General features: G+C 44.8%; 1 protein-coding gene across 2 annotated transcripts in view; it reads right to left on the bottom strand.

Annotated features, from left to right (window-relative positions):
• Nucleotides 1-23,901, bottom strand: part of SLC16A2 (solute carrier family 16 member 2) — a 95,679-nt gene extending 71,778 nt beyond the window's left edge. For both annotated transcript variants that reach the window (XM_043522101.1, XM_007060169.4), the window contains exon 1: nt 23,427-23,901. In XM_043522101.1, coding sequence (XP_043378036.1) covers nt 23,427-23,901 — 475 coding nt within the window. The remainder of the gene's footprint in view (nt 1-23,426) is intronic.
• Nucleotides 23,902-26,179: the final 2,278 nt, after the last annotated feature.

The following is a 26,179-nucleotide window of genomic DNA, read 5'->3' as shown; positions in this document are numbered from 1 at the left end:
CGGCAGTAAGATAGTAGTGGGATCAACCATTGCAGGAGACACCCTGCAATCCTAAACTTTGGAGCTGGCAGGTAATATACCTTTCCGTTTGTGCTGTTTTATTTGAACGGGACCAGGGTTGAATGGGCACTGGAGACTCCGCAGGTCAGGAAGGAGGTGCGCTCTCAGGGTAATGTGAGGATTGGGAACCTCGTACTGTGGACAAAATTCTCCAGGGTTGTCTTTGTACCAGCACTAACTTCACATGCGCACACACAAACGGGAGAGGGAGAAACCCAACAATGCGTGCCAAGTGGAACAGGAAAAACTGGAGGGGAAGGAAACTGTATTTTCAAGCTACTCAGATGGTATTATAGACAATGGAGAGCCAAGTAAACAAATTAAAAAGCAATAAAGAAAGAGGTCAGCAGTCCCTTTGACTCCTAGCTCCTCTCATTTCAGCAGGTTTCTGATCAACTTTGTTTGACTGCAAGGAGAAGTTTCCTGTTTTGTTGATGGTGCTTCTGAAAAATCTATCCGGTCCAAGAGCAGGTTGCACGTGTCTCGTTTTTCTGTGAGCTACTCGGCTGCAATGATAAGGACAGAGAAGCCTTAAGAAAGAGCGAGCACTCATTGCATGCCTGAGCCTGAATGCAATGGGAAGAACACTGCCATGGGATAACAGACTCGGAAAAGTGGAGGCCCAGCCAAGTTTATTTTTAAAAGGTTGGATGGATTTATCCCCTGGCAATGTTCTATCCCAATTACTTTATTTTTTTATTCTACTCAAGGATTAAATGATAACGATGTAATTATCTTATGCAGTTTGAGGCAGCAGAAGCAGCATGAAGGTTGCTCGCTAGACAGTTAATACAAACATCCCGATTGCCCTTTAGTGCAGATTTGTTTTATGGGGGGGGGGGGGGAAGACACAACTTATTCACCCTTCTCTACAGAAAGTTACTAATATAGGGGGAAATTTTGCCTGAATTACACCCTGTGCAACCCGAGTGATCAGAAGGGGAGCAAACGAAGGCAGAACTTGGCCACTATATTTGTCTAGTAAGTAAGTTTTTTTTGTTGTTGGTTGTGGGATTTTGTTTTTAAAATGAAAGGAGGGGACTGCCCCATTCCATTCTTCCCGCCACCCCAAAAAATTCCTTTTCACTGAATTTTTGGAATTTACCACAAGGACAAGTAGACAGAAAGAAATTAATGATGCAGCTTTGTTTCCATATATCATGGCACAAGTGAAATCATCTCGCAATTAAATAATCCACCCACATTCACCTTGGGCGGCAGCTGTGACGCAAGGGGGAATTCACCCCTAGGCATGCGTAAGTAGTGGAACTGTCATAGCTGTTTCTTATGGGTTCCAATACAGGCGAGCAGCTTTAAAATCCGGTCAGCGTTCCACAGGAGACCACCTTGGAAACACTGTGACTCAGCCCATATCCCGGCTGGGTTGGCTTCATCCACTTTCAAGGCTGGGCTGGTTAGCTCCGATCCTCCTTTAGTGGCACTGGCAGCTCTGAACCTGCTTTCTGCATCATGCGTGCTTCCTTAACTTTCACTGAGCCGTTGTCAAAATAAAAATCAATACACTTCAGTTTATGCTGACTCCCTTCTGCCTCATTTACACCATGGGACTGGAGGATCTCAGGCCAATCAAATGTGGGAGACCTATATAAGATTCTCAAATGAACACAAAGTCTTATGTTTTGTTTTCTTGGAGGGATCTTTTCCAAACAGGTATTCGGGTATTAGTTCTGACTGCCAAGAGAGAAGTGGGAAACTAAACAGTCTTCTGCCCTTGACGTGGAAAACTACTACTACTACTTGGATTCATTGTACATAGATTCACAATATAAAACATGCCCACCAATAGACTTGGCCCATTACTTGCCAACAGCAAAGTTCTCACACACGTGAAGGCTGTGGAACACAAATACAAAAGGGATTTGGACACTGGGGACTTTTTGCAGAGTTCTGCTAACCTCAGACCAAGAGAGGGTCAGCTTCAATTAAGAACACACTATACCAAGCAAGGAACCACTTTCAGATTTACACCTAGAATAATGCATTGGAGGAGTCTTTGGTGGACATTAAGTATCTCCTATGTAACATATTCAAGCTTAGTCCATGCTCAGACTACTTAGCTATATGATGAGTTTTTACAACCTCTAGTCGTCTGTTCATTCTCCGAAGTTATGTTTACACTCCAAGCTTTCCCTCTTATTGCATGACTACCTACTTTGCTCAAGATCCTTTGGTGAGGGACCTTGTCAAAGGCTTTCTGAAAATCCAAGAACATTATATGCACGGGATCATCCATGTCCACACATTTGTTGATCCCTCAAAGAATTCTAATAGATTGGTGAGGTATGATTGCCAGTGCTCATCTTGCAGCTGAAACATTCGGGCAGCAGATTGTTTTGTTACAGAGCTATCTGAAAGCACAGCTGTTATAGGCCACCTTTGCTCATTGAGTCTTTCGAACATATCATATACCGAATTCAAGCAAGTTTTACAGAACTGGATCAGATGGTGTCACTTAACCTGAAGCTGTGTTTGTTTTCTTTCAAGTGCTTTTGCAGCCACAGTGCTGGGGTGGAAGTGCGCAACTAGTCTACTTGCAGCTGCAACAGCACGATCCACACTACTTGAAGAAAACCCATCATTTATGGCTAGCTGCAAAGTACAGGCAAAACAATTGACAGATTCCCATGTAACAGACCTCGGTGCGTTTGCGAGCGCAGTGTTGCTTGCATTATTGTGTACTCACGCCAAGACACTGCCTGCCACACCCCATCTTTCCACTGTAGTGTTTAATTTTTCAGAAAGGTTTTACACTGTATGTCAGTTTGTAGAACTGCGGATCAAAGCTCCCAATTTTCAATAGAATGGCAAGTGAGAGTCATGTCGCTTTCTGTAGTTAATGCTGTCCAGCAGTTAGTGGTGAAAGCTACTTTAACGGCGTTTTTCCAATTTTTCCCAGAGAGTTTTCAGTCTTCATAGCACTTCTCTTGTCGCGGGGTTACAGTCTGTCTCACAGGCACACGTATTCAGGGTCTACAAAACTCATCAATGCACAAAAACCTGTACCTTCAACCACACTTACAGGCAACATATCTGTAGTGATCATGGTGCACAACAACTCCGCTAGTTTTTTGGCACGTTGCGTGTTGCATTTTTTTGAATTGCCAGAAACAAAAACAGTCAGTGTTGTTTGATTTTTGCATTCTTTTTCACATGAAACAGCGATGTTTCAGCTTCAAATGGTTCAGCATTGCTCCGGAACTGTTTGCATACCTCAGCTCTGTATTACACAGTTTACATTTAACGGTGTCTTCTGTTATCTTTGTGAAATGATTCCAAGCATTACTTCTTTTCAATCGCTCCATCTTCAGACTATGGGTGTGCTTACTGCTCTGGAAAAGTAGTTACCAAAAATCGCAATAAACCTTTAAACAACATCAAGTAGGTTAATGCTATCAAAGTGTGACATCAGTTCCATAGAAATGGTTCTAACAATGCGGAACATAGTTTCACATACACTATGAAATGTAGAAAAAAAATACACAGGCAAGAAAATAAGGCCCACATAAAATAAGGACACTTAAAACCCAATTCTCACAGCACAATTGCTACATATTTCTGGTATTGCTGTGGTGTTTTTAACAGGCACATTAGGTATTATAATGTCATGGAACTATTTTACCAATCTGTTTTAAACGTTAACTGCAATGTATTAACAGTAAGACTAATACTTATCATTTAACCACTTAATATTTTACATCTCTACTGCAGACAATGACAGACAGCATAGCTCTGCCCTGGCTACAATAGATCCTGCTGTAACGTGCCTCTGTTCACAGCCTGAACCTGCAAGCGCACTGTGCACTAGAACTGCAGATCTATTAAAAAAAAAACACCCTCCAAAATCCTTTAAACATCTCCCTGAGGAATGGAAAAATTAACTTCAGAAAGTAAATCAGGAACAGAGTAGAACATAGAAACCTGTTCAGTGCCAGGAGACTTTAAAAGAAAAAATCACCAGCCATCTAAAAGTCAATTAAAAAAGTCATTTTACTGGGGTGATTGAATGAGCCAGAACTACATTAAGGTGGGAACTAATATGCAATTAAGTCTTCTCACCAAAATCAAAACTGGCACTGTGGGATAGGAAAGGTCCTAGAATCACTGCAAACTCCCATAAACTATACTCTGAGTGGGGTGTGTATCCAGTACAGGATGTAGCAGGCAAGTGGGCTCGCTAGCAAGTCATTTATCTCGTTGGCTTATTCTATTTTTAAATATGATAAGTACTATCAGGGCTCCAAATTACCTTTGTGTACAATGTACGCAGACTTGCATTTCTATGACTGACACCTTGGTCTTCTCTCTCTTGTTCTACACCCATCTGTCACGTATTGCCTATATTTAGGCTCTGATTCGGGAAAGCACTTATGCACATGCTTAAAGTTAAGTATGTGTTTAAGTTGCACTGACTTCAGTGAGACTTAAGCACTCTGCTGCAGAGGGATGTTTTCCTGAATCAAAGCCTTGGATTGTAAGCTCTCCAGGAGAGGGACTAACTCTGAGCACGTCCTTGCGCTGCCCAGCATAACAGGGTCCCAAATTGAACCTCTGAGCACAACTGTTGATACAAACAAAATTTAAAATTTTTATTAAAACTAATGTTAAAATTATATAATATACAGGCTGAGAAAAGAGTGTTTGTACATCTGGGTATAGTGCTTAGATTATCCACAAATACCAAGTTTGTTTTTAAACTCATAAGATACATATAGTGCATAATCAGCAATAACCTAAATTTAGGTGAATGAATTTAAGAATACACTTTAGATATTTAGCATCCAAGTATTCAGGTACATTACTCATGAAAAATGTTATACAGAGAGTTTGTGGCGGAAAGCAAAATATAGCAATGAGTGCAGATCGTCCCTCAGTAATTGAGAATTTAGGATTGGTTGTCGAGCGTAGCATTGACCGACTCCACATTCTCTCAGCACTTGCTCGTTACTGGGGTCTCAGCTGCCCAGGGCTCCGACGATCAGCACGTGAGTTTGAACCTCGTAGCCCCTAGCTCTGAGGGTGTCGGCCAGAGGGGCATATTTCTCCAGCTTTCGAGATCGGGAGTCATGGAAAGTCAGGGGTCCTGTTTTCAAAGAGCACTGTGACATCCACAATGACGATCTTCTTCCGGTCCTCATTGGTGATGACGATGTCCGGTTGCAGTTGGTTGTTGGTTCCAGGGATGGTGGAGTTCACAGCAACCTTCCCTATGGGTGGTGGGATGGCTCTGACCAGGCGATCTTCTAATACCCAACTTTACCTATAATTCAGTAACTGTACAATCTCCCTCCCACCAAAATAAATTATAGCTCCTTGCTGCAATGGAAATCTGGGCCATCCATACCTCTTAAAGGAGAAGAATCTCCTAAGGAAAATCTATATATACACAAAGTATATTTTTTTTAAATAAGATATTCATTCCATTGTACATTCCAAGTGACTGCCTGGATTAACTGAGCTCTCACATAAATTACATTAAGAGGAGCTGGCTCTGGTAGAGCATAGTCATTTCCCCCATTCACATGCTGTAATGAGCATAGTTAATGAGCCCCTGAGACAAGTACACTGAATCCAATTGCAACCCTCATCTCACCCCCAACAACGCTTCCTGGCAATTTTCCCAAACAAGGCACTGCAAACCTTAACCCTGAAGTCCCAAACTCAAAGACCACAGAGTTAGCTGGGATATAAAAATCTAGCTAGATTCGATAATCCTACCTGAGACCCTGGGGACCCCCTTCTGTGGCTCCAAAAAACCCCTGCAACTCCCCATCTGCACAGATGGTACCAGGGCATTGTGGTAAGTAGCCCGGCAATTTACACACACTAATAAAGACAAATCAATGATGACTAGTTAAAACATTAAGACCCACTGGAGCCCAGAAATTAAGTCCTCTGTAGCTAAAATTCGCACTTTAACACACAGAAGAGGCAAACAGGCCTATAAAGGGCTGCCATCATGACAGCCTTCTATGCAGGCTGTAGAAAGTGTGCTCCAGAGAAACCACAGCTCCAACTATAAGGAGGAGGAGAAATAAGGCTCTTTTATTTACTTGTACATGGACAGTGCTATTTTTCCATGGCATCCAATTAGTTTAAGAGCTTCTTCGAATTGAATTTCAAAATAAAAATGATTTTATGGCTGATTTCCACTCAAAGGTAGGCTGGAAACAAAGTATTTCGGGGTGTAGGATTTTATGGGATCCCTTCTCCGCCTTTTGTTTTTTTAAAAGCCTCCCAAATTCTTTCCTTGGATATTTCAAAAGGTAGCGAACACATTAAACAGTTACTACCACTATAGTCCAGATCAAAATGAAAGGTTTTTTTGGTGTGTGTTAAATTTACACTACCTAACAGAAATGCTTTCATTAGTTATATTTAAATAATCACTAAAAATCACTTGCAGAACAAAAGACCATTGAACATTTTCCAGCATTGAAGGAAACCCAAATCCAAGAATGTTGGGCTAGTGTAAGAGAACCAGGAAGTGAAATTCTTCAAGTTTGGTGTTACTTACCTGTCCAAGGCCCCAATCCTGCAATGAGAGGTATGCAGGTGAACCCTACCCCCATGTGGAGACCCACTGAAGTCTATGCGGATTGGTACAGGGCTCTCAGCTGTGTGCCACTTATTGCAAGGTCAAGGTCCAAGCAAAGAAACAGCGAGAAAGGATGAATATAAATTAGAGTGTTAAAATTCGGTTTCAATAATAATACTGTTACAAATTTTCATCTGGAAAGTGCCTCTTTAAGAGTTCCAATGTGCTTTTCTTGGAGATTATTTGGTTTTATTAAAGCCGATACCAACAGAAACAGGAAACATTCTGAACCCAGAACAAAAATGTCCCATTTAAGTACCTACTATTTTTTTGGAAGTTTTTCTCCTTCAATTTTAATTAAGCTCTCCCCAGGCTCAGCAGCTTGGCGTGCTTCGCTTTAAAGTAAGCTTAGTCCCTAGACCAGTTTCTCCCCACCCCCTATTGCTCACAGCTTCCATTGTTTACATAAAGCTTAAGAAATAAACGTGCTTTTACTAAAATACATGGATTACTAGTTGGTCAGTGATCAGGAACATTGTGACTGTTGATGTTCCCTCTTCATCTGGAGCCAAACAAATAGTAAGAGTTTGTATTGCTCCTTATGCAACAACTCACGGTCACTTTATAATTCACAAATGATGTTATACTGGGGGGTGCATAAGAGAATTCTCCTTTACACAACCAATCTATTGCTCCATTCACTCAGCTCAACAACCCAAGAGATAGGACGAGGTCTTGGGGGTGTAACAGACTGAAAAAACAAAACAAAACAGGCTTGTTAGACTAGGTGTCCCTTATAAGAAACAGCTGGTGTGTAGCTATCAACAATAGCAAATTAACGTTTTAGTTAACTAATGCTGGGCTTTATTAGTATCTTGCAGTTAAGGCTCTGGACTGGGAATCAGAAGATCTAAGCCTGGTTCCTAGCTCTGCTATAGGCTTTTTCCTTGACCTTGGCCAAATCACTCAATCTCTCTGTTCCACAATTCTCCATCTATAAAAGGGATACTATTACTTTCTCAGTCTGTCTTGTCTATTTAGATTGTAACTTTGGGGAGCAGGGAATGTCTTTTGTGTAATTTGCAGGTTTAGCACATTACAGTTCAATTTCAGGTCGGACTGTAGGTGTTACTGTAATATAAATAATTACACACCAAAAAAAACTATGTTAAAAGAGCATTACTCATGTTGCAAAGTCAAGCACTCAATAGTTAGGAAATGCCAGGGTTAAGGTTGCCTGTGCAACCAATTTTATGGGGAGTTGGGACAAGGGGAAATGGCTTCCCCAAAAGAGGGTTCTGTTTCCATTGCGTATATCACCACCAGAGTATGATTTATATAGCACACAACAAGCATTGGGCTGGGTATTATACAGGCATTTGGAAAAGTTAATTTCATTGCAGGTACTGTGTGAGTGTTATTGTTTCTTTTTCTCAGTTTGAGGCACTGTCCCAGATGCAGGAAATGTCAAATAAGCACCAGTGAGCCATGCCATGTGGAGAACACCCAGGACATGCTATTTGAACACCAAACTACCTCAAACTAAAGAATGGACTGGCCAAGCGTTCCTGGAAGCAGGGCCTTGCGGGCCCTGGGCAAGGTGCTCAGAGTCGGGATGTCAGTTTCTTAAAGGTTAAAAAAAAATAATAGTTCCCTGTTACTCTTAGGATACCGACTTGAGTTACTGACAGAATGTGTTGGTAATGTGGCTACGTGATAGCTGTTATTCGGCGGAAGATGTATAATTCCTTTCCTAGAAGGTTTCCCCTCCTTTGTGTCCCCAAGAACCATTGCCTGCTGCAGTGACCCTCCTTTCGGCCAACTACGCTTGGAAGCATTGAACTTTGGCAGGGTAGGAAGGGAGGTTGCTCAATAGTAACACATGTTCTTCCTTGCTCCACCATCTGAAAGCTCCCAGCCCCAGGAGCGAGGTACCTGACCCTCTGACAAGCATTTTAGGCTGGCCCAGCAGCCACCCCCACCTCACACCCAGCAGTCTCACATCCGCTCGAACTGAGCCTTGGGTTAAGACATTCATAACCCTCAGACAACCTAGGTGGAAGCATTCCCCACATCCAGACCTTGGTGAGCCTCCTTCCCTATCAGGATCTACAACAAGCCACGGGACCCACCTAAAATAGGAGGGAATTCCATGGCTTGATGGCTTGTAGGGGACATATGGCAGAGGTTGCTCTTGTAGACTTGAGTGCACCAAATCTGATCCTTCACCGCTTTATGGAACAGTCCAGTTGAATCCAGTGGCGAACAAGTTCCTTGTTCTTGGCTTCCACTGGGTGACTGTAAGAGACAAGTTTCAGAGTAACAGCCGTGTTAGTCTGTATTCGCAAAAAGAAAAGGAGTACTTGTGGCACCTTAGAGACTAACCAATTTATTTGAGCATAAGCTTTCGTGAGCTACAGCTCACTTCATCGGATGCTTATGCTCAAATAAATTGGTTAGTCTCTAAGGTGCCACAAGTACTCCTTTTCTTTTTGTAAGAGACAAAAATCCCTTCCACAGTAAGGCTCTCACTCCAGATTTCATTGCATGGGATTTTACAGGGATTTCTATAGAAACCTGTTTGTTTCAGTCATGTTAAAATTCCACAGAACTTTACCATAAGGGAGCGAGGCAGCTGAATGCAAACACAATCCAGGTGCTCACTCAGTTGCATGGGCCTAGCTAACAGCTATAAGGGTTATATGCCACATTCCTCCTTTCCCCGTGCCCTGCAGCGCAGGCAGCTTTTTGCAACACTGTGTCATCTTTAATAGATTACCACCTGGAATCAGCTTCTCAGCAAAATGCTCCTTCCTTCCCCTTTCCCCAAGGAAAGCGCTTTGATCCAGTACACCAGTTCATTTAAACGCAATGAAATAGCTTGGCCTAGAGGTACCAGTGCTGTGCACTGCCACATAAGCAGCACACACAAGTTTGATTCATGGACCTGGCTCTTTCTCCCATGCTGAGCACACTGTGGTAGCAACATGGTCTACCACCAGCCTGTGAGGATGGGGAGATCACTGCTGAGTGACATGAGTTGGATGACCACTACTGAAAGATGAGTAAGCTGATCAGGGCAGGGATTGCAGCATCCTATACACATTTGAACAGCAAATAAAATGGGAAAGGCACAGACAGGTTCTGAAAGGGGCTGCTGGAGACTGGGCCTTGAGGGGGAGGATTGTAAAAGGGGAAGGGATTCTTACCAATCCCAGGACAACACCTCTGCTGCAGGGGACCTTACAAGAAGGAAGAATAAATAAGTGAAATGAGATCCACTGCTCATATCTACACAGGTTTCATGCAGGAAGACTCCTTGCTACATCGCTGGAAAATAGTGCTGCTATCTCTTTAACGAGCTGCTTGTTTACAGCACCTGGCAAGACCTGTTATACCAGGTAACTGTCTGATATTTGAAACGCTTACAGTTGAAAGCGTGTTACAGCAATTCAGAACATACTTAATGTGGGGTTGGCAACATCCTCAACCGACTCAGGGTGGATGAACAGAAATGAACCCCCAGCAAACCAAGTCACCCCTCAAGTCTACTAACAAACTACTTCTATTGACCGTACACACTGTAGTTTGTCTGAGATTGCTCTAAGAAAAACCTGGGATGAGGGAAAATGTGCACAACATTTACACACACGTGCTATGTATACACACACACTCTATATGGCGCATGCACAGCTTAATTTTCAGAAGTACTGAGCACCTAGAGATTCCATGTACTTCAACTGGAATTTTGGGTGCTGAACCCTTCCATAAAATCGTAGCGTGTGTCTGCATATATAGTATATCCACATACACACCCAAAATGCAGCTATACATTTATAAACACAGGTAGATAACTTCAAGTTCACGAAGGTTTCCAAGGGACATAACTATAACTGCAAACTCCTTGGGTCAGAGACTCTTTTTTGGTATGTTTTGTACAGCACCCAGCACAATGGAGCTGCAGCCCCAAGGTGCTACCACAATACAAGAGCAATGAAATCAGGCGTTCACAAAAGAAGAAAAACAAACAACAAAATAAGCAATAACTCACTTAGGTTGAGGGAAACAACGGTATCTGCAATTAATTAAGATGAGTTTTCCAACTTTGAGGTTCATAAGCATCAGATTTGTTCTATATAAACGATATAGATTTTATTATAACATACGTACTATGTTATAACACACACACGGGTCCTATGAAAAAAGTGCACTGCTGTTGGTCCAGTAAAAGACAGCATCTCACCTTACCTTGTAATTCTAACCATTGACATTTGGATCTTTACCAAGCAACAATATATAAGACAGTCACTAGGATAAAAAAAAAAAAGTTCCCAGGTCACTAAATTTAGAGTCTGCTGATAAAAAGGGTACTGGCACAATGCTACATTCAAAATTCTCCAGGATACACCAGCTAGCAGAAAGAATCACCTATTGGGATTAGCTCCCCATTAGCTCTGTAACATCGTAGTTTGTTTACTGCCATTCAAGTCACAAGCAATGATTTCCTCTGCCTACAGCCCATCACATCCCCATAAGGCCAGGAAGCGGTTAAAAGCCCACTGAGCTAGAGCTTGCCCTCATCCACATAGCCGCTGACTCTGTGGGCACTTCGGGCTGGAGCAACCACAGGGAAAAAAAATAAAATAAAATAGTGGGTGCTCAGCACCCACCCGCCACAGCTGTTTGGCAGCACTTCGATCAGCTGATTGGAGGCACTGTCAGACAGCTGATTGGCAGCTGGGGGAAGGGCTTTGGGGCGGTGGAGAGGAGCAAGCAGGCGGGGGCCTCAAGGAGGGGGGCAGGGAGAGGTGGAGCAAGGGCAGGGCCTTGGGGCAGGGGGGTGGGGCAGGGACAGGAAGAGGCGGGGAGAGGGCGGGGCTTCGGGACAGACCAGGGGTGGAGCACCCCCATGGAAAAGAAAAACTCAGTGCTGATGCTCATCTACACTGAGTTTCTTAGGGTGGGGTTTTGGTGTTTTGTTGTTGTTGTTGTTGTTTTTTTTAAAACACACACACACACACACACACACACAATGGATAAGGGGATCTTATTAAGTTGCCATGAAAATGTCAATTTCTAGTGCAAGCCTGCCAGCCTGTTCACAACAAAATCATAGCCAAAGTCGGAGGACACATGGGGTAACGTGTACCATAAAAGGCAGCCCCAGCAGAATATGCACTTGGTGAACACTAGGAGCTCCTGGCACACCTTTGGACAGTACTGCTGCCCTGGGTTAATCAAGTCATTGATAACTACATGAAGAATTGGGGGTAGGTAAGAAAACACCTGCCGGGATGAGCATCACTCAGAGGCAAGGCCCTACACCCTACTTGATTATGCAACCAAATTCTAAGCAAGTTTCCTCTTTGTTCGGGTGCTGCATAATTCCAGGATTGTGCCACAGGATGGCTCCATTCTGCAGTCAATGCTTCTGTGCTGAAGAGTTTCCTGCTCTTTGCAGAGCACAACAGGACAGAAGGCAGTAGAGGAGGGAGGCAGGTTTGAGGGACTGAAGAATATGCAGGCAGCTCTGGGTGACTTGCATTGTCTTTAACAGACAGGGAGGAAGAGACCCTGGGGATGGCCTGAACTGGTCTGTGTGAGAGACATGCAGAACATGATCATCTAAACTGGCTTGGCTGTCAATAGCCATTAAAATTAAACCAGATAATTTTTCCAAGATGGAAATGACACACTAGAATGTGGTCCACTGCCCACATATTCACCCCCTCTCTAGCCACCCACAGTCCACCCCACTTCTCATATGCCCAACACCTATTGGAGAAGGCACCTGCCTAGTAAACATCAGAGCTCTGCTAGGTATAAGCCTCCAATTACAAGTCTCCCCCACCACCCCAGAACCAAGCGCACAGATCTAGGGATCTTGGCACAACATTTAGGACTAATAAAGAGCATAGGGCACAGGCCTTGCTTAAAGGACACTACAGTAATTTATTATTCCATTGTAGGATTAGCTGAGCAGATATTTAAACACACTGTAGTACTGGACATTTTCACTGGTAAACCACGTTCATCATTTTCCTACTAGGCCTTTAACCTGAAACATGCTTTCAGGACAGAGTAGCAATGCTTGTAACCTCTGATTAGCAACACACGTTTCTCTCTTCCCCCAGCTGCAGGCTCCCACTTCCAACTGATGACAACAGATGGGCCTCAGTACTAGAAGACCTAAGCTGTAAGTGCTTGGATATGGAACATTTAACTACTCGTCTGCAGGAAGCGTGGTCTCACACCAAGCACAAGAGTGGGAGTTGCAATTCCTATGGTTTACTCCTGGTTCTCCCACTGTTTGACCTTGGGGAAGTCACTTTGCTTTGTGCCTCACCTTCCCAGTATGTAAAAGATGGATATTTCCCGATCCCCTACAGACATGTGATGAGGCCTAGTGCCCAAGGATCTGATCCTGAAAACCTTTAGCTTCTCAGGAAGTCTCAGTTATTTCAGCAGGTCTATCTGTGTAAGTAAGGGTCTGAAGTAGCAGCCCCCTAACTTGTGTACAAACTGGCTCATATTGTTCTCCTGCCCTCAGCATGGCAATAGTCTCCCAAAGCGGACATTGCATAACACACAAAGTGATTGCTAGCACAGGTGCAGTTACAAATCATGTATTAATCAAAAGCAAGAGGAAGAAACAAAAATACAATCTGCCAGTTGCTATTAGAAATGCTGCCCCCTAACAAACAAACAATTACGAATCACCATGAACATGACAAAACCCTTGTGGTAATGTGAACATCTTCACTTGATTGGAATTAGCTCCACCCTTTTTCCTCTCAGGGGCCTGCAATAGGGTTAAATAGGTTTTGCCTTCTCTTACAGGTAGAGAGGGGCATCCGCACTTCAGCCCCAAACCAGTTGGCAGGGCTACGTTAGGGCACTAACTCAACCTTCTTAGATCATTTGATGCTATAACAACATTTTGTCTTATCCTGCACCTTTCCTCCAAGGAAGGAACACTGCAGCTTTAACATCACAAGGCCTAATTTGCTTGGTGTTATCCTGCCCCTTTAGGAATTCATGTCAGGGCTTTAGAGAATTATTTATTCCCTACATAAATCAATTTTCCAATATCAAAATTTCAGATTCTATCAATATCCATGGTTACAGAGAACAGCTGGTACTATCCTGTTTGAGATACTAAGAAACTAACTTACTCAGAACTAGAACACAAAGTTACAGGATTTCATGGGTAGGCCAGGGCTATCTGGGTCGATAAAGCTTGAAGACAGACAACATTTTTTAGCAGATATTTTGAATTCTTCCAACATCCCTGGGCTTTTTAAACTAGATATACAGTTCAGAGCTTGTATTGAGCAAGAGATTAATCAGGCAAACCACACACCCTTTAGTAATTTATACCACCCGCACACAAGAGAATCAAGTAACAATTCTGTGCCAAGTGTTATTTCTTGAAGATTGGCTGACTTAGAATTCAAACCCTCTCTTTTTCCCTTTATGTAGCTCTAAGGTCGTCTTAGGGCTGGAGTTTCTGGGATTTGCAACTCTCATTTTCCAATGATCACAGCCTTCTGTACAGGGCTCTCTAGTCGGTTTGCATCCATGCACCATCAGGTTAACAAGGCCCAGTACTTTGGTCTTGCACGGTCACTGTTATTACACGGAGAAAGCGTTGACTTACAAAATCCTCCTGGTCACTGAACAGGAAGATGCATCCAGAACAATGCAATGGAACAAACCCATGGGCTGCAGGCAGACAAAATTACATCAATCACTCTCAGGAAGCCAACTCCAAAAGAAAAAAAAAGAGACAGGCGGTGTTCTCAGTTACACCACAGTGAATCCCATTTACTTCACTACAGTTACTCTGGATTCACACCGGTATAAATGAGACCAGAATCAAGCCCACTGGTTTCTACCACCGAATCTAAAAGGAGAATACTCCGAGTTCGGGTTCCTTATCTTCTCTCTGCCCTCAGAAAGCAACACCATAAAAAAAGCCAGCTCACTACACCGCCACACAGTTAACTAACTTCACTTGGCTCTTTGAGAGTAAGGTCTTTTAGACTCGTAGACTTTAAGGCCAGATAGGACCATCATGATCACCTAGTCTGACCTCCTGCACATGGCAGCCACAGAACCTCACCCACTCACTCCTGTAATAGAACCCTACCCTCCGGCTGAGTTACTGAAGTCCTTAAATCATGATTTAAAAGACTTCATGTTACAGAGAATCCACCATTTACACTAGTTTAAACCTGCAAGTGATCTGTGCTCCATGCTGCAGAGGAAGACAAAAAAAAAAAAAAACCCCAGGGTCTTTTGTGCATAGGGTTCTCTGTTCCTATCCATATTCCAGTCTCACCACTGGAATGAAGAGTATTACAGCCAGAGGCAGGGTGCTCCCAGTGGTGGGCCATCACCGGTTTTGGAGTCTAATAATTTGATCAGGCTTTAAGTTGGTTTATATAAAAAGGGAAGGGTATGGGGGATGGAAGATTTACTAAAAGCAGGAGGTGCTTATATTTTGTTGACTGGAACGAACACTGGTACTGCCAACCAGTAACACCAACACTGCCAAGTGTTCGACAATTGTGAGTCAGACATAAAAAAACCCATGAGATTTAAAATAAATAAATACCAAGGTCCTTTTTGTCCCCCTTATTATTTCAAGATTTTAGGGTGCACTCAGATCACAACCAGATGGCTAAGAACTATTTTTTTAAATGACAGATAAGATTTTCACGTAATCACTTGACTCCAAGGGCTGGGGCTTTAAGAAGAACACCAAATATTCTGAGCCTCACAATAAGATCGGAAGAGTTGGCAGCATTGCAGTATGCATTTCTAAATAACACTTTCCCTGTTTCTCAGCAACACTGAAGATTTTTTTTTTATATCTGAGGGAGGTAACTTGAGAGTAAACAGCTCTTTATTAGAATGGTTAATCTAGTAATTGAGAATTGTCTAGATACAACCTACTCCTCCACTCTCTCATGCCGCAGTGCATTAATTATTACGTACAAGGTTGCTTGTTATCATTAAAGTCTTGTATTAATCCTGTTTCTTGTTCTTTTAGTTTTATATTTGCATTTTTAGCTATTGTGAAATAAAGAGGGAAGTTTTAAAGCTTTTCACTTTACTCCAATCGACGCAATGAGGTTACACCTGAGACTGGTTACACTTCATTTGAAGTTCCTGTGAACTACAGGGCAATATCCTCCATTATGCTGATCAAATTCAAAAGACTTGTGTCTACTCATTCCATGTACACACCAAGAGGATGAGCATCAATGCAAGGCACAGCCAAAGGCTAAACCATGCCCCTCAAAAGAACTAAGAACTCACAGCTGTGGTTAAAAATAATTTTTAATGAGAACTCTTCATGCATTCCTAATAAACTCTGATTCTTAAAACTGAACTTTAAAAATCTAGTTTACTTAATTATTTTTGCTGTTTTTGCAGTGGGGGAACTAACAACCTGATCCAGAACCACTGACGGATCTCAGGAAAATTGAAATTAAAGAATGGGGGATAAAGAAGGGAGAGCGAAGAAGAGAAGGTTGTTAAAAAAAAATTCAGGGGAAGTGAAATGAAGAGGTTGGGAAAGATCAGTAAGATGGAGAAGACAAAAAACATATGGAAAATTGTGAAAGGCAATATGATTACTAGGGAGAATCATTAGGAGATGCTATGTAGTCTGATGGTTAGAAGAAGATCCTGGGGATCAGGATACTTGGGTTCTATCCACTGACTCAGTGTGTGGACTTAAGGGTAGCGACTTTCCTTCTGTTTACACATCTGTAAAATGGGACTAATGCTACTTCCTTATAGCGTAGGATGTGGAAATGTAATCAGTTCAAGTCTGTACAGTGCTCTGAGGCCCTTGGGTGAAAAGCAGACAGAAGTCTAATAGTTATACAATCGCCTTAGAGCAATTAATATAAGATGTCAAGTCCATCTGAAATGAGCCTATCTGAAAAACTGTTCCACATCAACAGCTACGGTGCCACCTTCAGGAGAGGACAGATAAGACCTTTTCAAGAAACAACATGTAAAACCTGAAGCCCAAGTTCTATAATGTATTTGAAATATATGGTCAACAACAAAAATAAGAAGTCCTAGATATTAAAATCATATTTAATTCCTTGTGTTAACAAATTTTCTAAAAGTCTGTTTACTTTTCATCATCTGTCACAGGGACACTTCAAATGTTTGAAATTTAAATTACTTTTTCATGTAAGAATTAAGTAGGAGTGAAACAATGATTTACATGTCCTGCTTACAATGTTAGCAAATACCCTAAATGGATCTATTTTCTTTGTCACTCAATGTAAGTCATAGGTTTACTAGCCTAATGGGTGACTAAGCTATAGGCAAAGAGAGGAAGACATTAAGAGTGTGTGTGTGTGTGTGTGTGTGTGTGTGTGTGTGTGTGTGTGTGTGTGTGTGTGTGTGTGTGTGTGTGTGTGTGTGTGTGTGTGTGTGTGTGTGTGTGAGAGAAATACAAATAGGAAAAACTAAAGAACATTTTCATGGAGAAATACACACACACACCCCCACTCCATGAAAATAGTCTTTAGCTTTTCCTATTTGGCTGAAGAGTCCACAAAACATTACCACAAAATCCACCCCCAAACAGATCCTGAATTTAAATCCTGGAGTCTTGGACAGAAGCCTCTTTTTAAATTTAGATTTACACAACAAATAAAGAGTGCTATAATGACAGATTTTTGACTCTGACACCGTCCCTGCAGTTTACACAGCCCTGTACAGTGAGGGATCTGAAAGAGAGTTTGAAGTCATCAGTGCAATGAAATTTTGCTAAAATTTACTTGGGTGCATTTTCAAAAATGACCTCCCAGAATTCACTGTATCATTAGGGTTTTCCCTTTCTAGCCCACAGAGCCAGCAGGGCCCCACAATGAGGTATGCAAAGCTTTTCTGTATGTATTAAATGAGTCAGTTCCTACTTTCTGCTCCTTGTTCTTTTATTCTCAGTAGAGAAACAGTTTGGCTGTTAGAACTATGTTTTCTCCTCTCACTAAAACTTTTTTCTGAACTAGGATCTTAGCTTGGTTTCTCTGTTCTGATGAAGCCCTGATCCATTTTTATCAGTAACATGAACCTGCTGTTTGTCCCTTCCACACACCAGTTTTGATAAAGCAGGACAGATTAAACAAACTAGTTTACCTATCCTAGGAATTAGAGGACATAACACAGCATCAATTTTTAAAGCAGAAATTCCCATAGATCTCAATGGGGAATTCAGATTAAAAACAACAACAAAAATCTAAATGACAAGCCCTATAGCCTTCCAGACAAAAAAAAGCCCATTGGGACACCTTGTCCATCTTGTTACCAAAGCAGGGTTGTTCATGGCTGGTTCATTTCCTATTCTGCCTTAAACATAAAAGATGAAGACAGGATGGACATTCCTCCAACATGATCACAGAAACTACACAGTGTAGAACATGCACTCTTGATTTTAAGAGGCAATCCCTACTCAGTGATGTACCAGAAAAGCCCCCCAAAGTTTCCTGCTAGTGTATCCTAGGCGAAGCCAGCCACAAAGGTAGGGAACAATTTAATTCTGAGCAAGAACCACTACGGTTAAGTATTTAATCCCATTTTTACTCTGAGACACCATTTGGTCTCTATAGGACCAGGAAACCTGGAATCAGAAGCCTAACTCTGCACAGAGCTGTAACAGTGGATATTCTTTCACTGCTGGACGAAGCAGCAAAATAGTCCCATCTCTTGTGCAAAAAGGCAGTCAAAGGACTGCTGCACAACACACTGAGGAACTACTGCCGTGAGGAATAGGCTACAGAGGCGCTTATGGGAGAGCTATGGAGAAACCAGACAAACTTTACAGTCCATTTATCAAAGTGCTTGTAGTTCCTATGTCAAGGCAAATGAAACATAAAACGTAAAGCAAATAAAGTTAATCTATATCTAGATGATTGTAATAAATAAAAAGGGAAGAGGAAAAATCAATGCAGTCCTTCTAGCTGCCTTGCCAGCTCTTGTTAAATCCCTGAAACTGCAACACCTACTGTGGATTTATAGAAACAAGACACACTTTCAGAATGGCAGACAGGCAGGTTCCCTGCCATTTCACGGCAGATCCTCAGTGGATGTTTGAACTGAAGTTAACCACAAGCAATGCGCACAACTGACATTCTGTGTTCACTAAACCCAACGGAAACAGGTGCCTCTCCTGCCCAATGTACCCTGCTGCCCCACATATCAGGGACACTGCTTGTGCTTGGGCAACACCAGCTGGGAACTCTTGGCTGCCTCAACTGTGCCCATGCTGGTGGGGCATCCCTGTCTGACCTGCAGAATCCAGAACTGGCCTGGGTTTCTAGCCTATTTTCCTTAGCCGTCACATTTTAAAGTGGGTCACAGATTTAAATAAAACTCAGCACCTCCCTTCTTGTTTAAGAGCCTCCAATCTAAAATGGATCAGTCAGGGGTCCTGAAGACCCAGTGCACACTGACCCTTTAGAAGAACTGCTATTCTGGTTAGGTTTGCTTCCCCAGAGGGGAAAAGCTAGTGTATTAAGACACTGCCCCAACATCCATTTCCATGGGAAAGGAATCCCCATTTCACCCACTCACTAATCCTTCTCACAAATACCCATATGAGACATGGGAATACTGTTCCCTTTTTACAGGACAAGAAACTGAGGCAATGAGAGGAGACTCACCCAAGGCCACAATGGGAGTCAGTCGCTCCCATGATGCATGCTAGGGAGTCTAACAAACCCAATAAGGACCAGGGCTCTTTTTACTAGGTTATCTAATCACCGTTATCATTTTTCAAGTATCCCAAAGGTACGCTATTGCTCCATGCTTCCTTATAGGCCACAGCTGCTAGAAGTGACTGATTTTTGCTCTTCCCTTGGGTAAAGATTTTACTGTAGCTTCAATTTTTCTCTACAATACTCCTCCCCCTCCACAAAATGAAACCTCCAAATGTGTCTCACTATAAAGTCATCTCTTGCTACACGTAGCCAAGGGGTGTGCTGGATATCCACAGCGGTACATACTGATCATCACTGGATTGCTTGTTTAGATATGCTCAACAGTATATTTCTTTAAACAAAGGAGCTATGCATTCAGTGTGTTGTTGAAAGAAGGTTGTTTTTACAGCCTGACCCTACATTTGAGCTCCAAGGATTCTACATTTTATGAGATCAGAAACAAGAGAATGCAATGCAAACAAGAAATAAACCTCGATAATTACAGCCATGTGTCTGTGCTGCTATTGCTTAGTTTGAGTTAGCACCTTTTTAATATAAATATAAGCCCTGTTTTTCAGGAGTATAACTTGGCTGGAATCCTACTCTGCCTTTACATCTTAAAAGCGCTCTCCAAATATTACATCATTCTCATAAAAACCTACAAGATAGGCATGTATTAACTCCCATTTTTACAGATGGAGAAACTGAGGAAGAGAGGTTAAGTGACTTGCTCATGGCCACAAAGTGACTCAGTGTCAGAGCCGGATTAGAGAGGAGTTACTCTTAGTCCTATACTTAATCTATTGGGGGTTCTCACACTGTGGTCTGTGGAGTACTTGCTGGTGGTCTATGGGAAGCTGTCAAGTCGCACACTTTTGGCTCAGTTTACAGCTCAGAGCACCACGCCAACTGAGAAGGGAGATGAAATGCAGAGCATAAATAGACAGTGTGATTCTTTTCAGGAAAGCCATAACACTTAGCAATCTGAAAGCAGCTACAAATTCTTTCCTGATTATGTTTCCACAGGGATAGTACGTAATTGAAAGTGGGGAGGGGCGGAGGTGGTCTGTGAAACCAAGAACTGGGGAGAAGGGGTGGCATGCAGGTAGTCCCATACAGCTCCCTTGTCAGAAGGGATGGGGTGTGAAGCTATGGGCCAGACTCAGTGCTGCTTCTAGCAGCATTAGATAGCAGGTGGAATTCATCGAAGCAACCCAAGCATGGAGTAGAACATGTCAAGAAGAGTAGCTGCTCTCCATCTCCATTCCTATCCAGATGCGCCTCCCCATGACCCATGGAGTCCCAGCTTCAGGTCTTAGCACAGAGGGACCTCAGCAGGCTGCTGGAATTGCAGGTGTATGGACTCTCTGAGCCTATACGTTTAAATGCCAAAATACCAAGACTTACTTAAACAGAGGATTAAATAAATAAACAATCCTCCATTGCACATGGGCAGTCATTCCCTTCTCCCTGAAAGTTAGAATTTTGTACACGTTTAGTACGTAGCGAACCACGTACCTGTCCAGTGATTGGAAAGCAAGTGAGAACTGACATACAAACATATAAAGGCAACATTAGGCTAGCAGGTCAAAGCATATGCATTATAAACGGTCTCTTTGCTAAGCACACAGACCAAAATTCACATTTGTCATATAGGCAATTTAATTACAAAGCACTGGATTGACTCACACACACGTTAGAAGAAACAGGGGCCTACTCCTGCATGCCCATGGCAGAGTTTTTAATCACTTTGACCCCAAAACTTCAGTTTTCAATATTTTTAGCTAGATCTTCTCTTTTAAAACTGTGCCTCAGGTTTTGTTGGTAGGATCACAAGAAGGAAAGAGATAACCAAGTGTTGATTTCCTGAAGAATACAAACACGGAGATGCATTGTGTATTCCACCACTTACAATTTAAAAGACAACCCATGTTAACATTGTTCTGTTAATAGCCTAGAAGTGACAATGCGAAGATTGTCCATACATCTTTAACTCTGCCGCCATGTGGATATGCACTATGTTACGATCTTTAATTACATGATTATATTATTTCTCAACAATATCATGCTGTTAATTCTAGAATCTAAGAGGTGTAGCATCTTGTAGTTTCTTTAATTCCTGTACATTCATTGTCAATCATCTAGCACATCAGTGCAATGTGGTCTAGAGAAGTGTTTCTCAATGACCAGTCCTTGGACAAGTGCCGGTCCCTCAGATCTCCTTGACACAGTTTAGGAAGGCAACAAGCGGGTCCCTGGTATCAAAAAGGTTGAGAAACACTGGTTCTAGAGGATAGGCCACTGGACTGAGAGTCAGGAGATCTGGCTTCTATTCCCAGCTGTGCTATTGACCTGCTGGGAGACTTCACGCAAGTCATTTCACTTCTCTAAGTCTCTGTTTCCTCTCCCACGCTTTGTATGTATTGTCTATTTGAGTATAAGCTTTGGGTCAGGGACTGTCCCTAGCACAATACAACCACAATCTCAGCTGGGGCCTGTAGCTGCTACCATAATACAAACAAATAAATAATTAAGGTACAGGCTCTTTTCTATCTTTAGACAACACAATCCTGAAAACACTTCATCCTGCTACTAACTTTTCTTAGGTCAGTATCCCTATTGAAATTAAGTGACTAAAGTTACTAGCAGGCATTTTTACAGGACTAAGGCAGTTTGTCAGCAGCCTTCCTGGGGTGCAATTCAAAGGAGGCAATTAAAAAGCTTGTTTAGCTGGCGGGGAAAAAAAATCAGATGGCCTATATGTGTCAGCTAAGTTTCCTTTTTACTCTGTAGTATGTTGTGTAAGAACAGTTAATGGTACACTCTTCATATAAATTGCTTTAATGGTCTGTGTAGACCATTGCTTTAATGTGCAGAACAATGGCATGCACATTGTTCTACACATAAGATTGTAAAATACTGTTATATTTGAGAAATCATCTTTAATTACAGTCACATAGTGGATATGCACAAGGCATGTTACATGTGCAACCTTAACTTTATCATTTTGATCTTTTTGTGCTTCAGCGCAATCCTATAGTCTCAACAGGGTCTTCTTTATAAAACTTCCTAGGCAGGGTTTTTAGTTTTGTTTTTTCTTTTTAAGAAAGAAGAAAGCTAGTAAAAATTCCTGTGTTCCTGAGGAAACATGGAACTATTTGACTGCACAGTGTCAGAATATTTTTTAATATAAATGCAGACAATATACATTTCTGCTATCCCGCAAAACCCCCCCAAAAAAACAACTAAACTGTTTTGGGGATTTTTGTTTGTTTGTTTTGCTTTTGTGGGTGGGAGAGGAGAACTGAAACTTTCCAAAAAGATTCACCTTTGGGCACAGAACAAGCCTGGTAATTCAGTCCAAAGGTGGAAGTTCTAAACTAGTGAAAAAACAGAGGGTCAGAATGAAAATGCTTATGCAACCTTAATATGTTGCCTATGCCCCGTAGTAAAATATTTCCAAGGATTTCCTCTTTCTGGAAATGTTTGTTTCACTGCGGACAGCAATGGAGCTTTCCTATTTGATTTGGTTTTCCTGATTCTTTCCCTGGGGATATCTTTGCAGGAATGGAAGACATTTAATATATAGATTATAACCCAAGCTGCCTCCCTCTCCCCCAAGTTACAGCTGCTGCAAGGAGACACCTAGATTTAAACAGCATGCAGGTTCTGATATAAACCAACCAAAGCCAAGCAGCAGAAAGGGGAGTTCCCAATGCACCGATGCTGGCAGGAGCACTGCAGGAGTGACAGCCTGGACTGGAACTTGCTCCTACAGCAGACAGTCTGATGTTTCCTATTTAAACAAGACACTTTTACAGTGGCGTTTCTAGGGCACCCCTGCCCCCGCCGGGGTGTGTGTGTCTCACGGACACCAGACGAAGTTACATACAGTTCCCTTTCCTGGTGCCAGGCCCGGGAAGATCTTAGATCTGGTTACGGGGTGATTTTTGTGCAAGCCACTTATCCCTCAGTCTGCCACCTCGCCCTCCCCGGCTCTGCCACCCCGGACGCCGCCCGCAGCCCCGCGGGGCCGGGGAGAGGCCGGTCTCGGGGAGGGGGCCCCGCCGCCCTCTCACCTGTTTTGAACTCCAGCGTGGGGTCCTTCTCGCCGCCGCCCAGGTCGCCCTGCAGCATCACGTAGAGGATCCCGAAGGAGTTCTGGATGCCGAAGATGGACCCGTTGCACCAGGTGGCGGCGAAGACCACGATCCAGCCGAAGCCGCCTTCGGGAGGCTGGAAGCCCGGCCCGGCCCCCTGCAACCCCCCGGCCCCGGCTGCCTCGCCATCCTCCTCCGCCGCCTTGGGCCCCTTCGCCTCGGACACCGCCTGCTCCTGCTTGTGCAGCGCCATCTCGGCCGGACTGGGGCAGGGGCTGCCGCCGCCTCTCGGATCCCGGCTGCGGAGCCCGTCCAGCAGCTGGTCCCACATGCCCTCGCCTCCTCCCGCTCCACTCCCCCTGTCATCCCTCGGCTCGCCCGCTCCTCCTCCGCCCGCCGCCGCCGGCGGCTGCCTCCTCCCCGCCTCTCCGCCCCCCGCTGTATCCTCCTCCATCTCCCGGGCGCCGCCGCGCAGCGCCCTTCAGCGGCGGCGGCTGCCGCAGGCCGGGGAGACGGGGCCGGTCAGCGCGTGAGGGGGCCCGGGCCCGGCCTGGAGAGGGGCGGGGGAAGCCGCGGGACACAAGCCCTCCGCCCCGGCGGAGGCAGCGCTCCCCGCCCCCGCAGCGCGGAGAGAGGGTCGGGCTCCGCCGCCAACCGGGGCCAGCCCCGCCGGGCGGATCCCAGTCTGTGCCTGGACCTTGATATTCACGTGGTGGGGGTCTTCTAGCCCAGCTTCCCCCGCCCCTGATTTCCTGCCTCCCCTCGCACGGTAAACAACGCAGGAATCGGGCGGGCTGCGTCGGACCCAGGCGCGCGGAGCCCCGGGATCCGCTCGCTCCCGCTCCCCAGCGCGCCCGGTGAATCCCCAGGCAGAGAGCAAAGGGGCCAGCCCCCCCTCCCCCGGGCTGCAGAGAGGAGCGCTGTGCCTGTCTGCCCAGCCCACCCCCTTCGCTGCTGCTGGGGGCGGGGGAAGAGACGGGCTTTAAAAACAACCCCCGCCCCCCCTTCCTCCCCACGGGTGTAATTCGGCTGCCCCGGCCCTCAGACGCCTCCGACCGTGCGCCCTGCCTAGGGCAGTTCATTGGCAGCGCCTCCCCCTGTGGAAGTCAATCAGGGCATTGTTGGTGGAGCGCAGAGCTGCACGGCGTAGGGCCCCGAGCCACCGCAGGGGCTGCCAAGACTCCCCTCCCCCGGGGCAGCCAGCTGGTAGGGGCGGCAGGTTTGTATAATGTTTGGTGGTGCCCAAAAGGGGTCCAAGTCCCACCCCTGCCTAAGGGTCTGGGAGGGAGTTTGGGTGTGGGAGGGGTGCAGGTTCTGGGCTGGGGGTTGAGGTGTGGGGTACAGGGTCTGGGAGGGAGTTTGGGTGTGGGAGGGGTGAGGGGTCAGGCTCAGGGAGGGAGTTTGGGTGCAGGCTCTGGGCTGAGGCAAGGGGTTGGGGTGTGAGGGAGGGTGAGGGGCGCGGCGCTTACCTCGGGCGGCTCCCAAAAGCGACCCGCACACTCCTCTGGCAGCAGCTCCCAGGTGGCGGGGCCCGCAGGCACCACCCCTACTGCTCCCATTGGCCACAGTTCCTGGCCAATGGGAGCTGGGGAGTCGGTGCCGAAGGTGGAGGCAGCATGCGGAGACACCCCCGCCCCCGGGGCTGCAGGGACATGCCGGCTGCTTCAGGGAGTGGCGCAGAGCAAGGGCGGGCTGGAAGCCACCTTAGCCCCACTGCGCTGCTGGTGGTGGTGGCTGGGGGCCCCCGGTCCCTTTTAAATTGTGTGGGGGCAGCAGGCGGGGCTGGGGGAGAGACCCGGCCCCAAACATTGGTGGAGTCGAGGCCTGAGTATTCCTGGAGCATGGGCACCACGGGCCCATATAAGTCACCGCCCCTGCCAGCTAGGTAAACCCCCACCTCACCACAGGAGGCCTGTGCCTTGCCAGGGCAGGGCACTGTGCCTTCCCCACTACCTGCAGCTGAATCCTCCCTGAGAGCCCCAGTTCCTACCCCCCGTGCATGGGGGCGGTGGAGAGGCTGCAGCACCGAGGGGCAAGTGAGTTGTGTTAGGGGCCAGCCCAGCAGATGGGTTTGAGGCACAAGTTACTGGCTGCTGGACTTACAGCAAGTGATTGTTATTATTTTGCCACTTTCCATACGGTGCCACATGGGTGTTCATGGCCTATAGAGGCAACCATAGATGCTGTAGGCCTCATACAGCAAACAGCTACACATATGATGTCCATTAGCACTACTCACATCAGGAAAGTTACTTCTCAGCATAAGGATTCACGGATCAGACCCTATCTTCGTTCTCATGCCTAAATAGTAGGGCAAATGTAGACATAGAAATCCCTAAAACTGACAGGCCGCTGAGCCAGTGAGCTTACCAACCTAAGCCCCCCACTCCTGCAAGTGATTATGTGCTCCGTGAACCAGCACAGAGCCCCTTGACTTCATTGGAGTCAGAGCACGTGTGCGGGTCTCTAGTGTTCAGCACTCTGGGCCCAAAGTGCTTGGGTGAGAGAGCCTTTTCCTTATACAGTGACAGACACAGTTCCAGCTGCCTTTCATCGCAGATATGGCCCTCTGCAGTGCTCCTCCCCTGGACTTCCTGTCTGAGAAGCTAAACCTCTTAAAGATACAGTCCCCAAAACAATACAGTTTCCTTTCCCAGCCAAAACTTGATAATAGTAACACTTAACCTTTGTGTAACACACTATTTCAAATACTTATATCTAACCTACTAACT

The sequence above is a fragment of the Chelonia mydas genome, chromosome 9 (genome assembly GCF_015237465.2).
Source record: "Chelonia mydas isolate rCheMyd1 chromosome 9, rCheMyd1.pri.v2, whole genome shotgun sequence".
Taxonomy (NCBI): Eukaryota; Metazoa; Chordata; order Testudines; family Cheloniidae; genus Chelonia; species Chelonia mydas.
The sequence above is the reverse complement of the archived record's forward strand: the minus strand, read 5'-3'. Positions and strand labels throughout refer to the sequence as shown.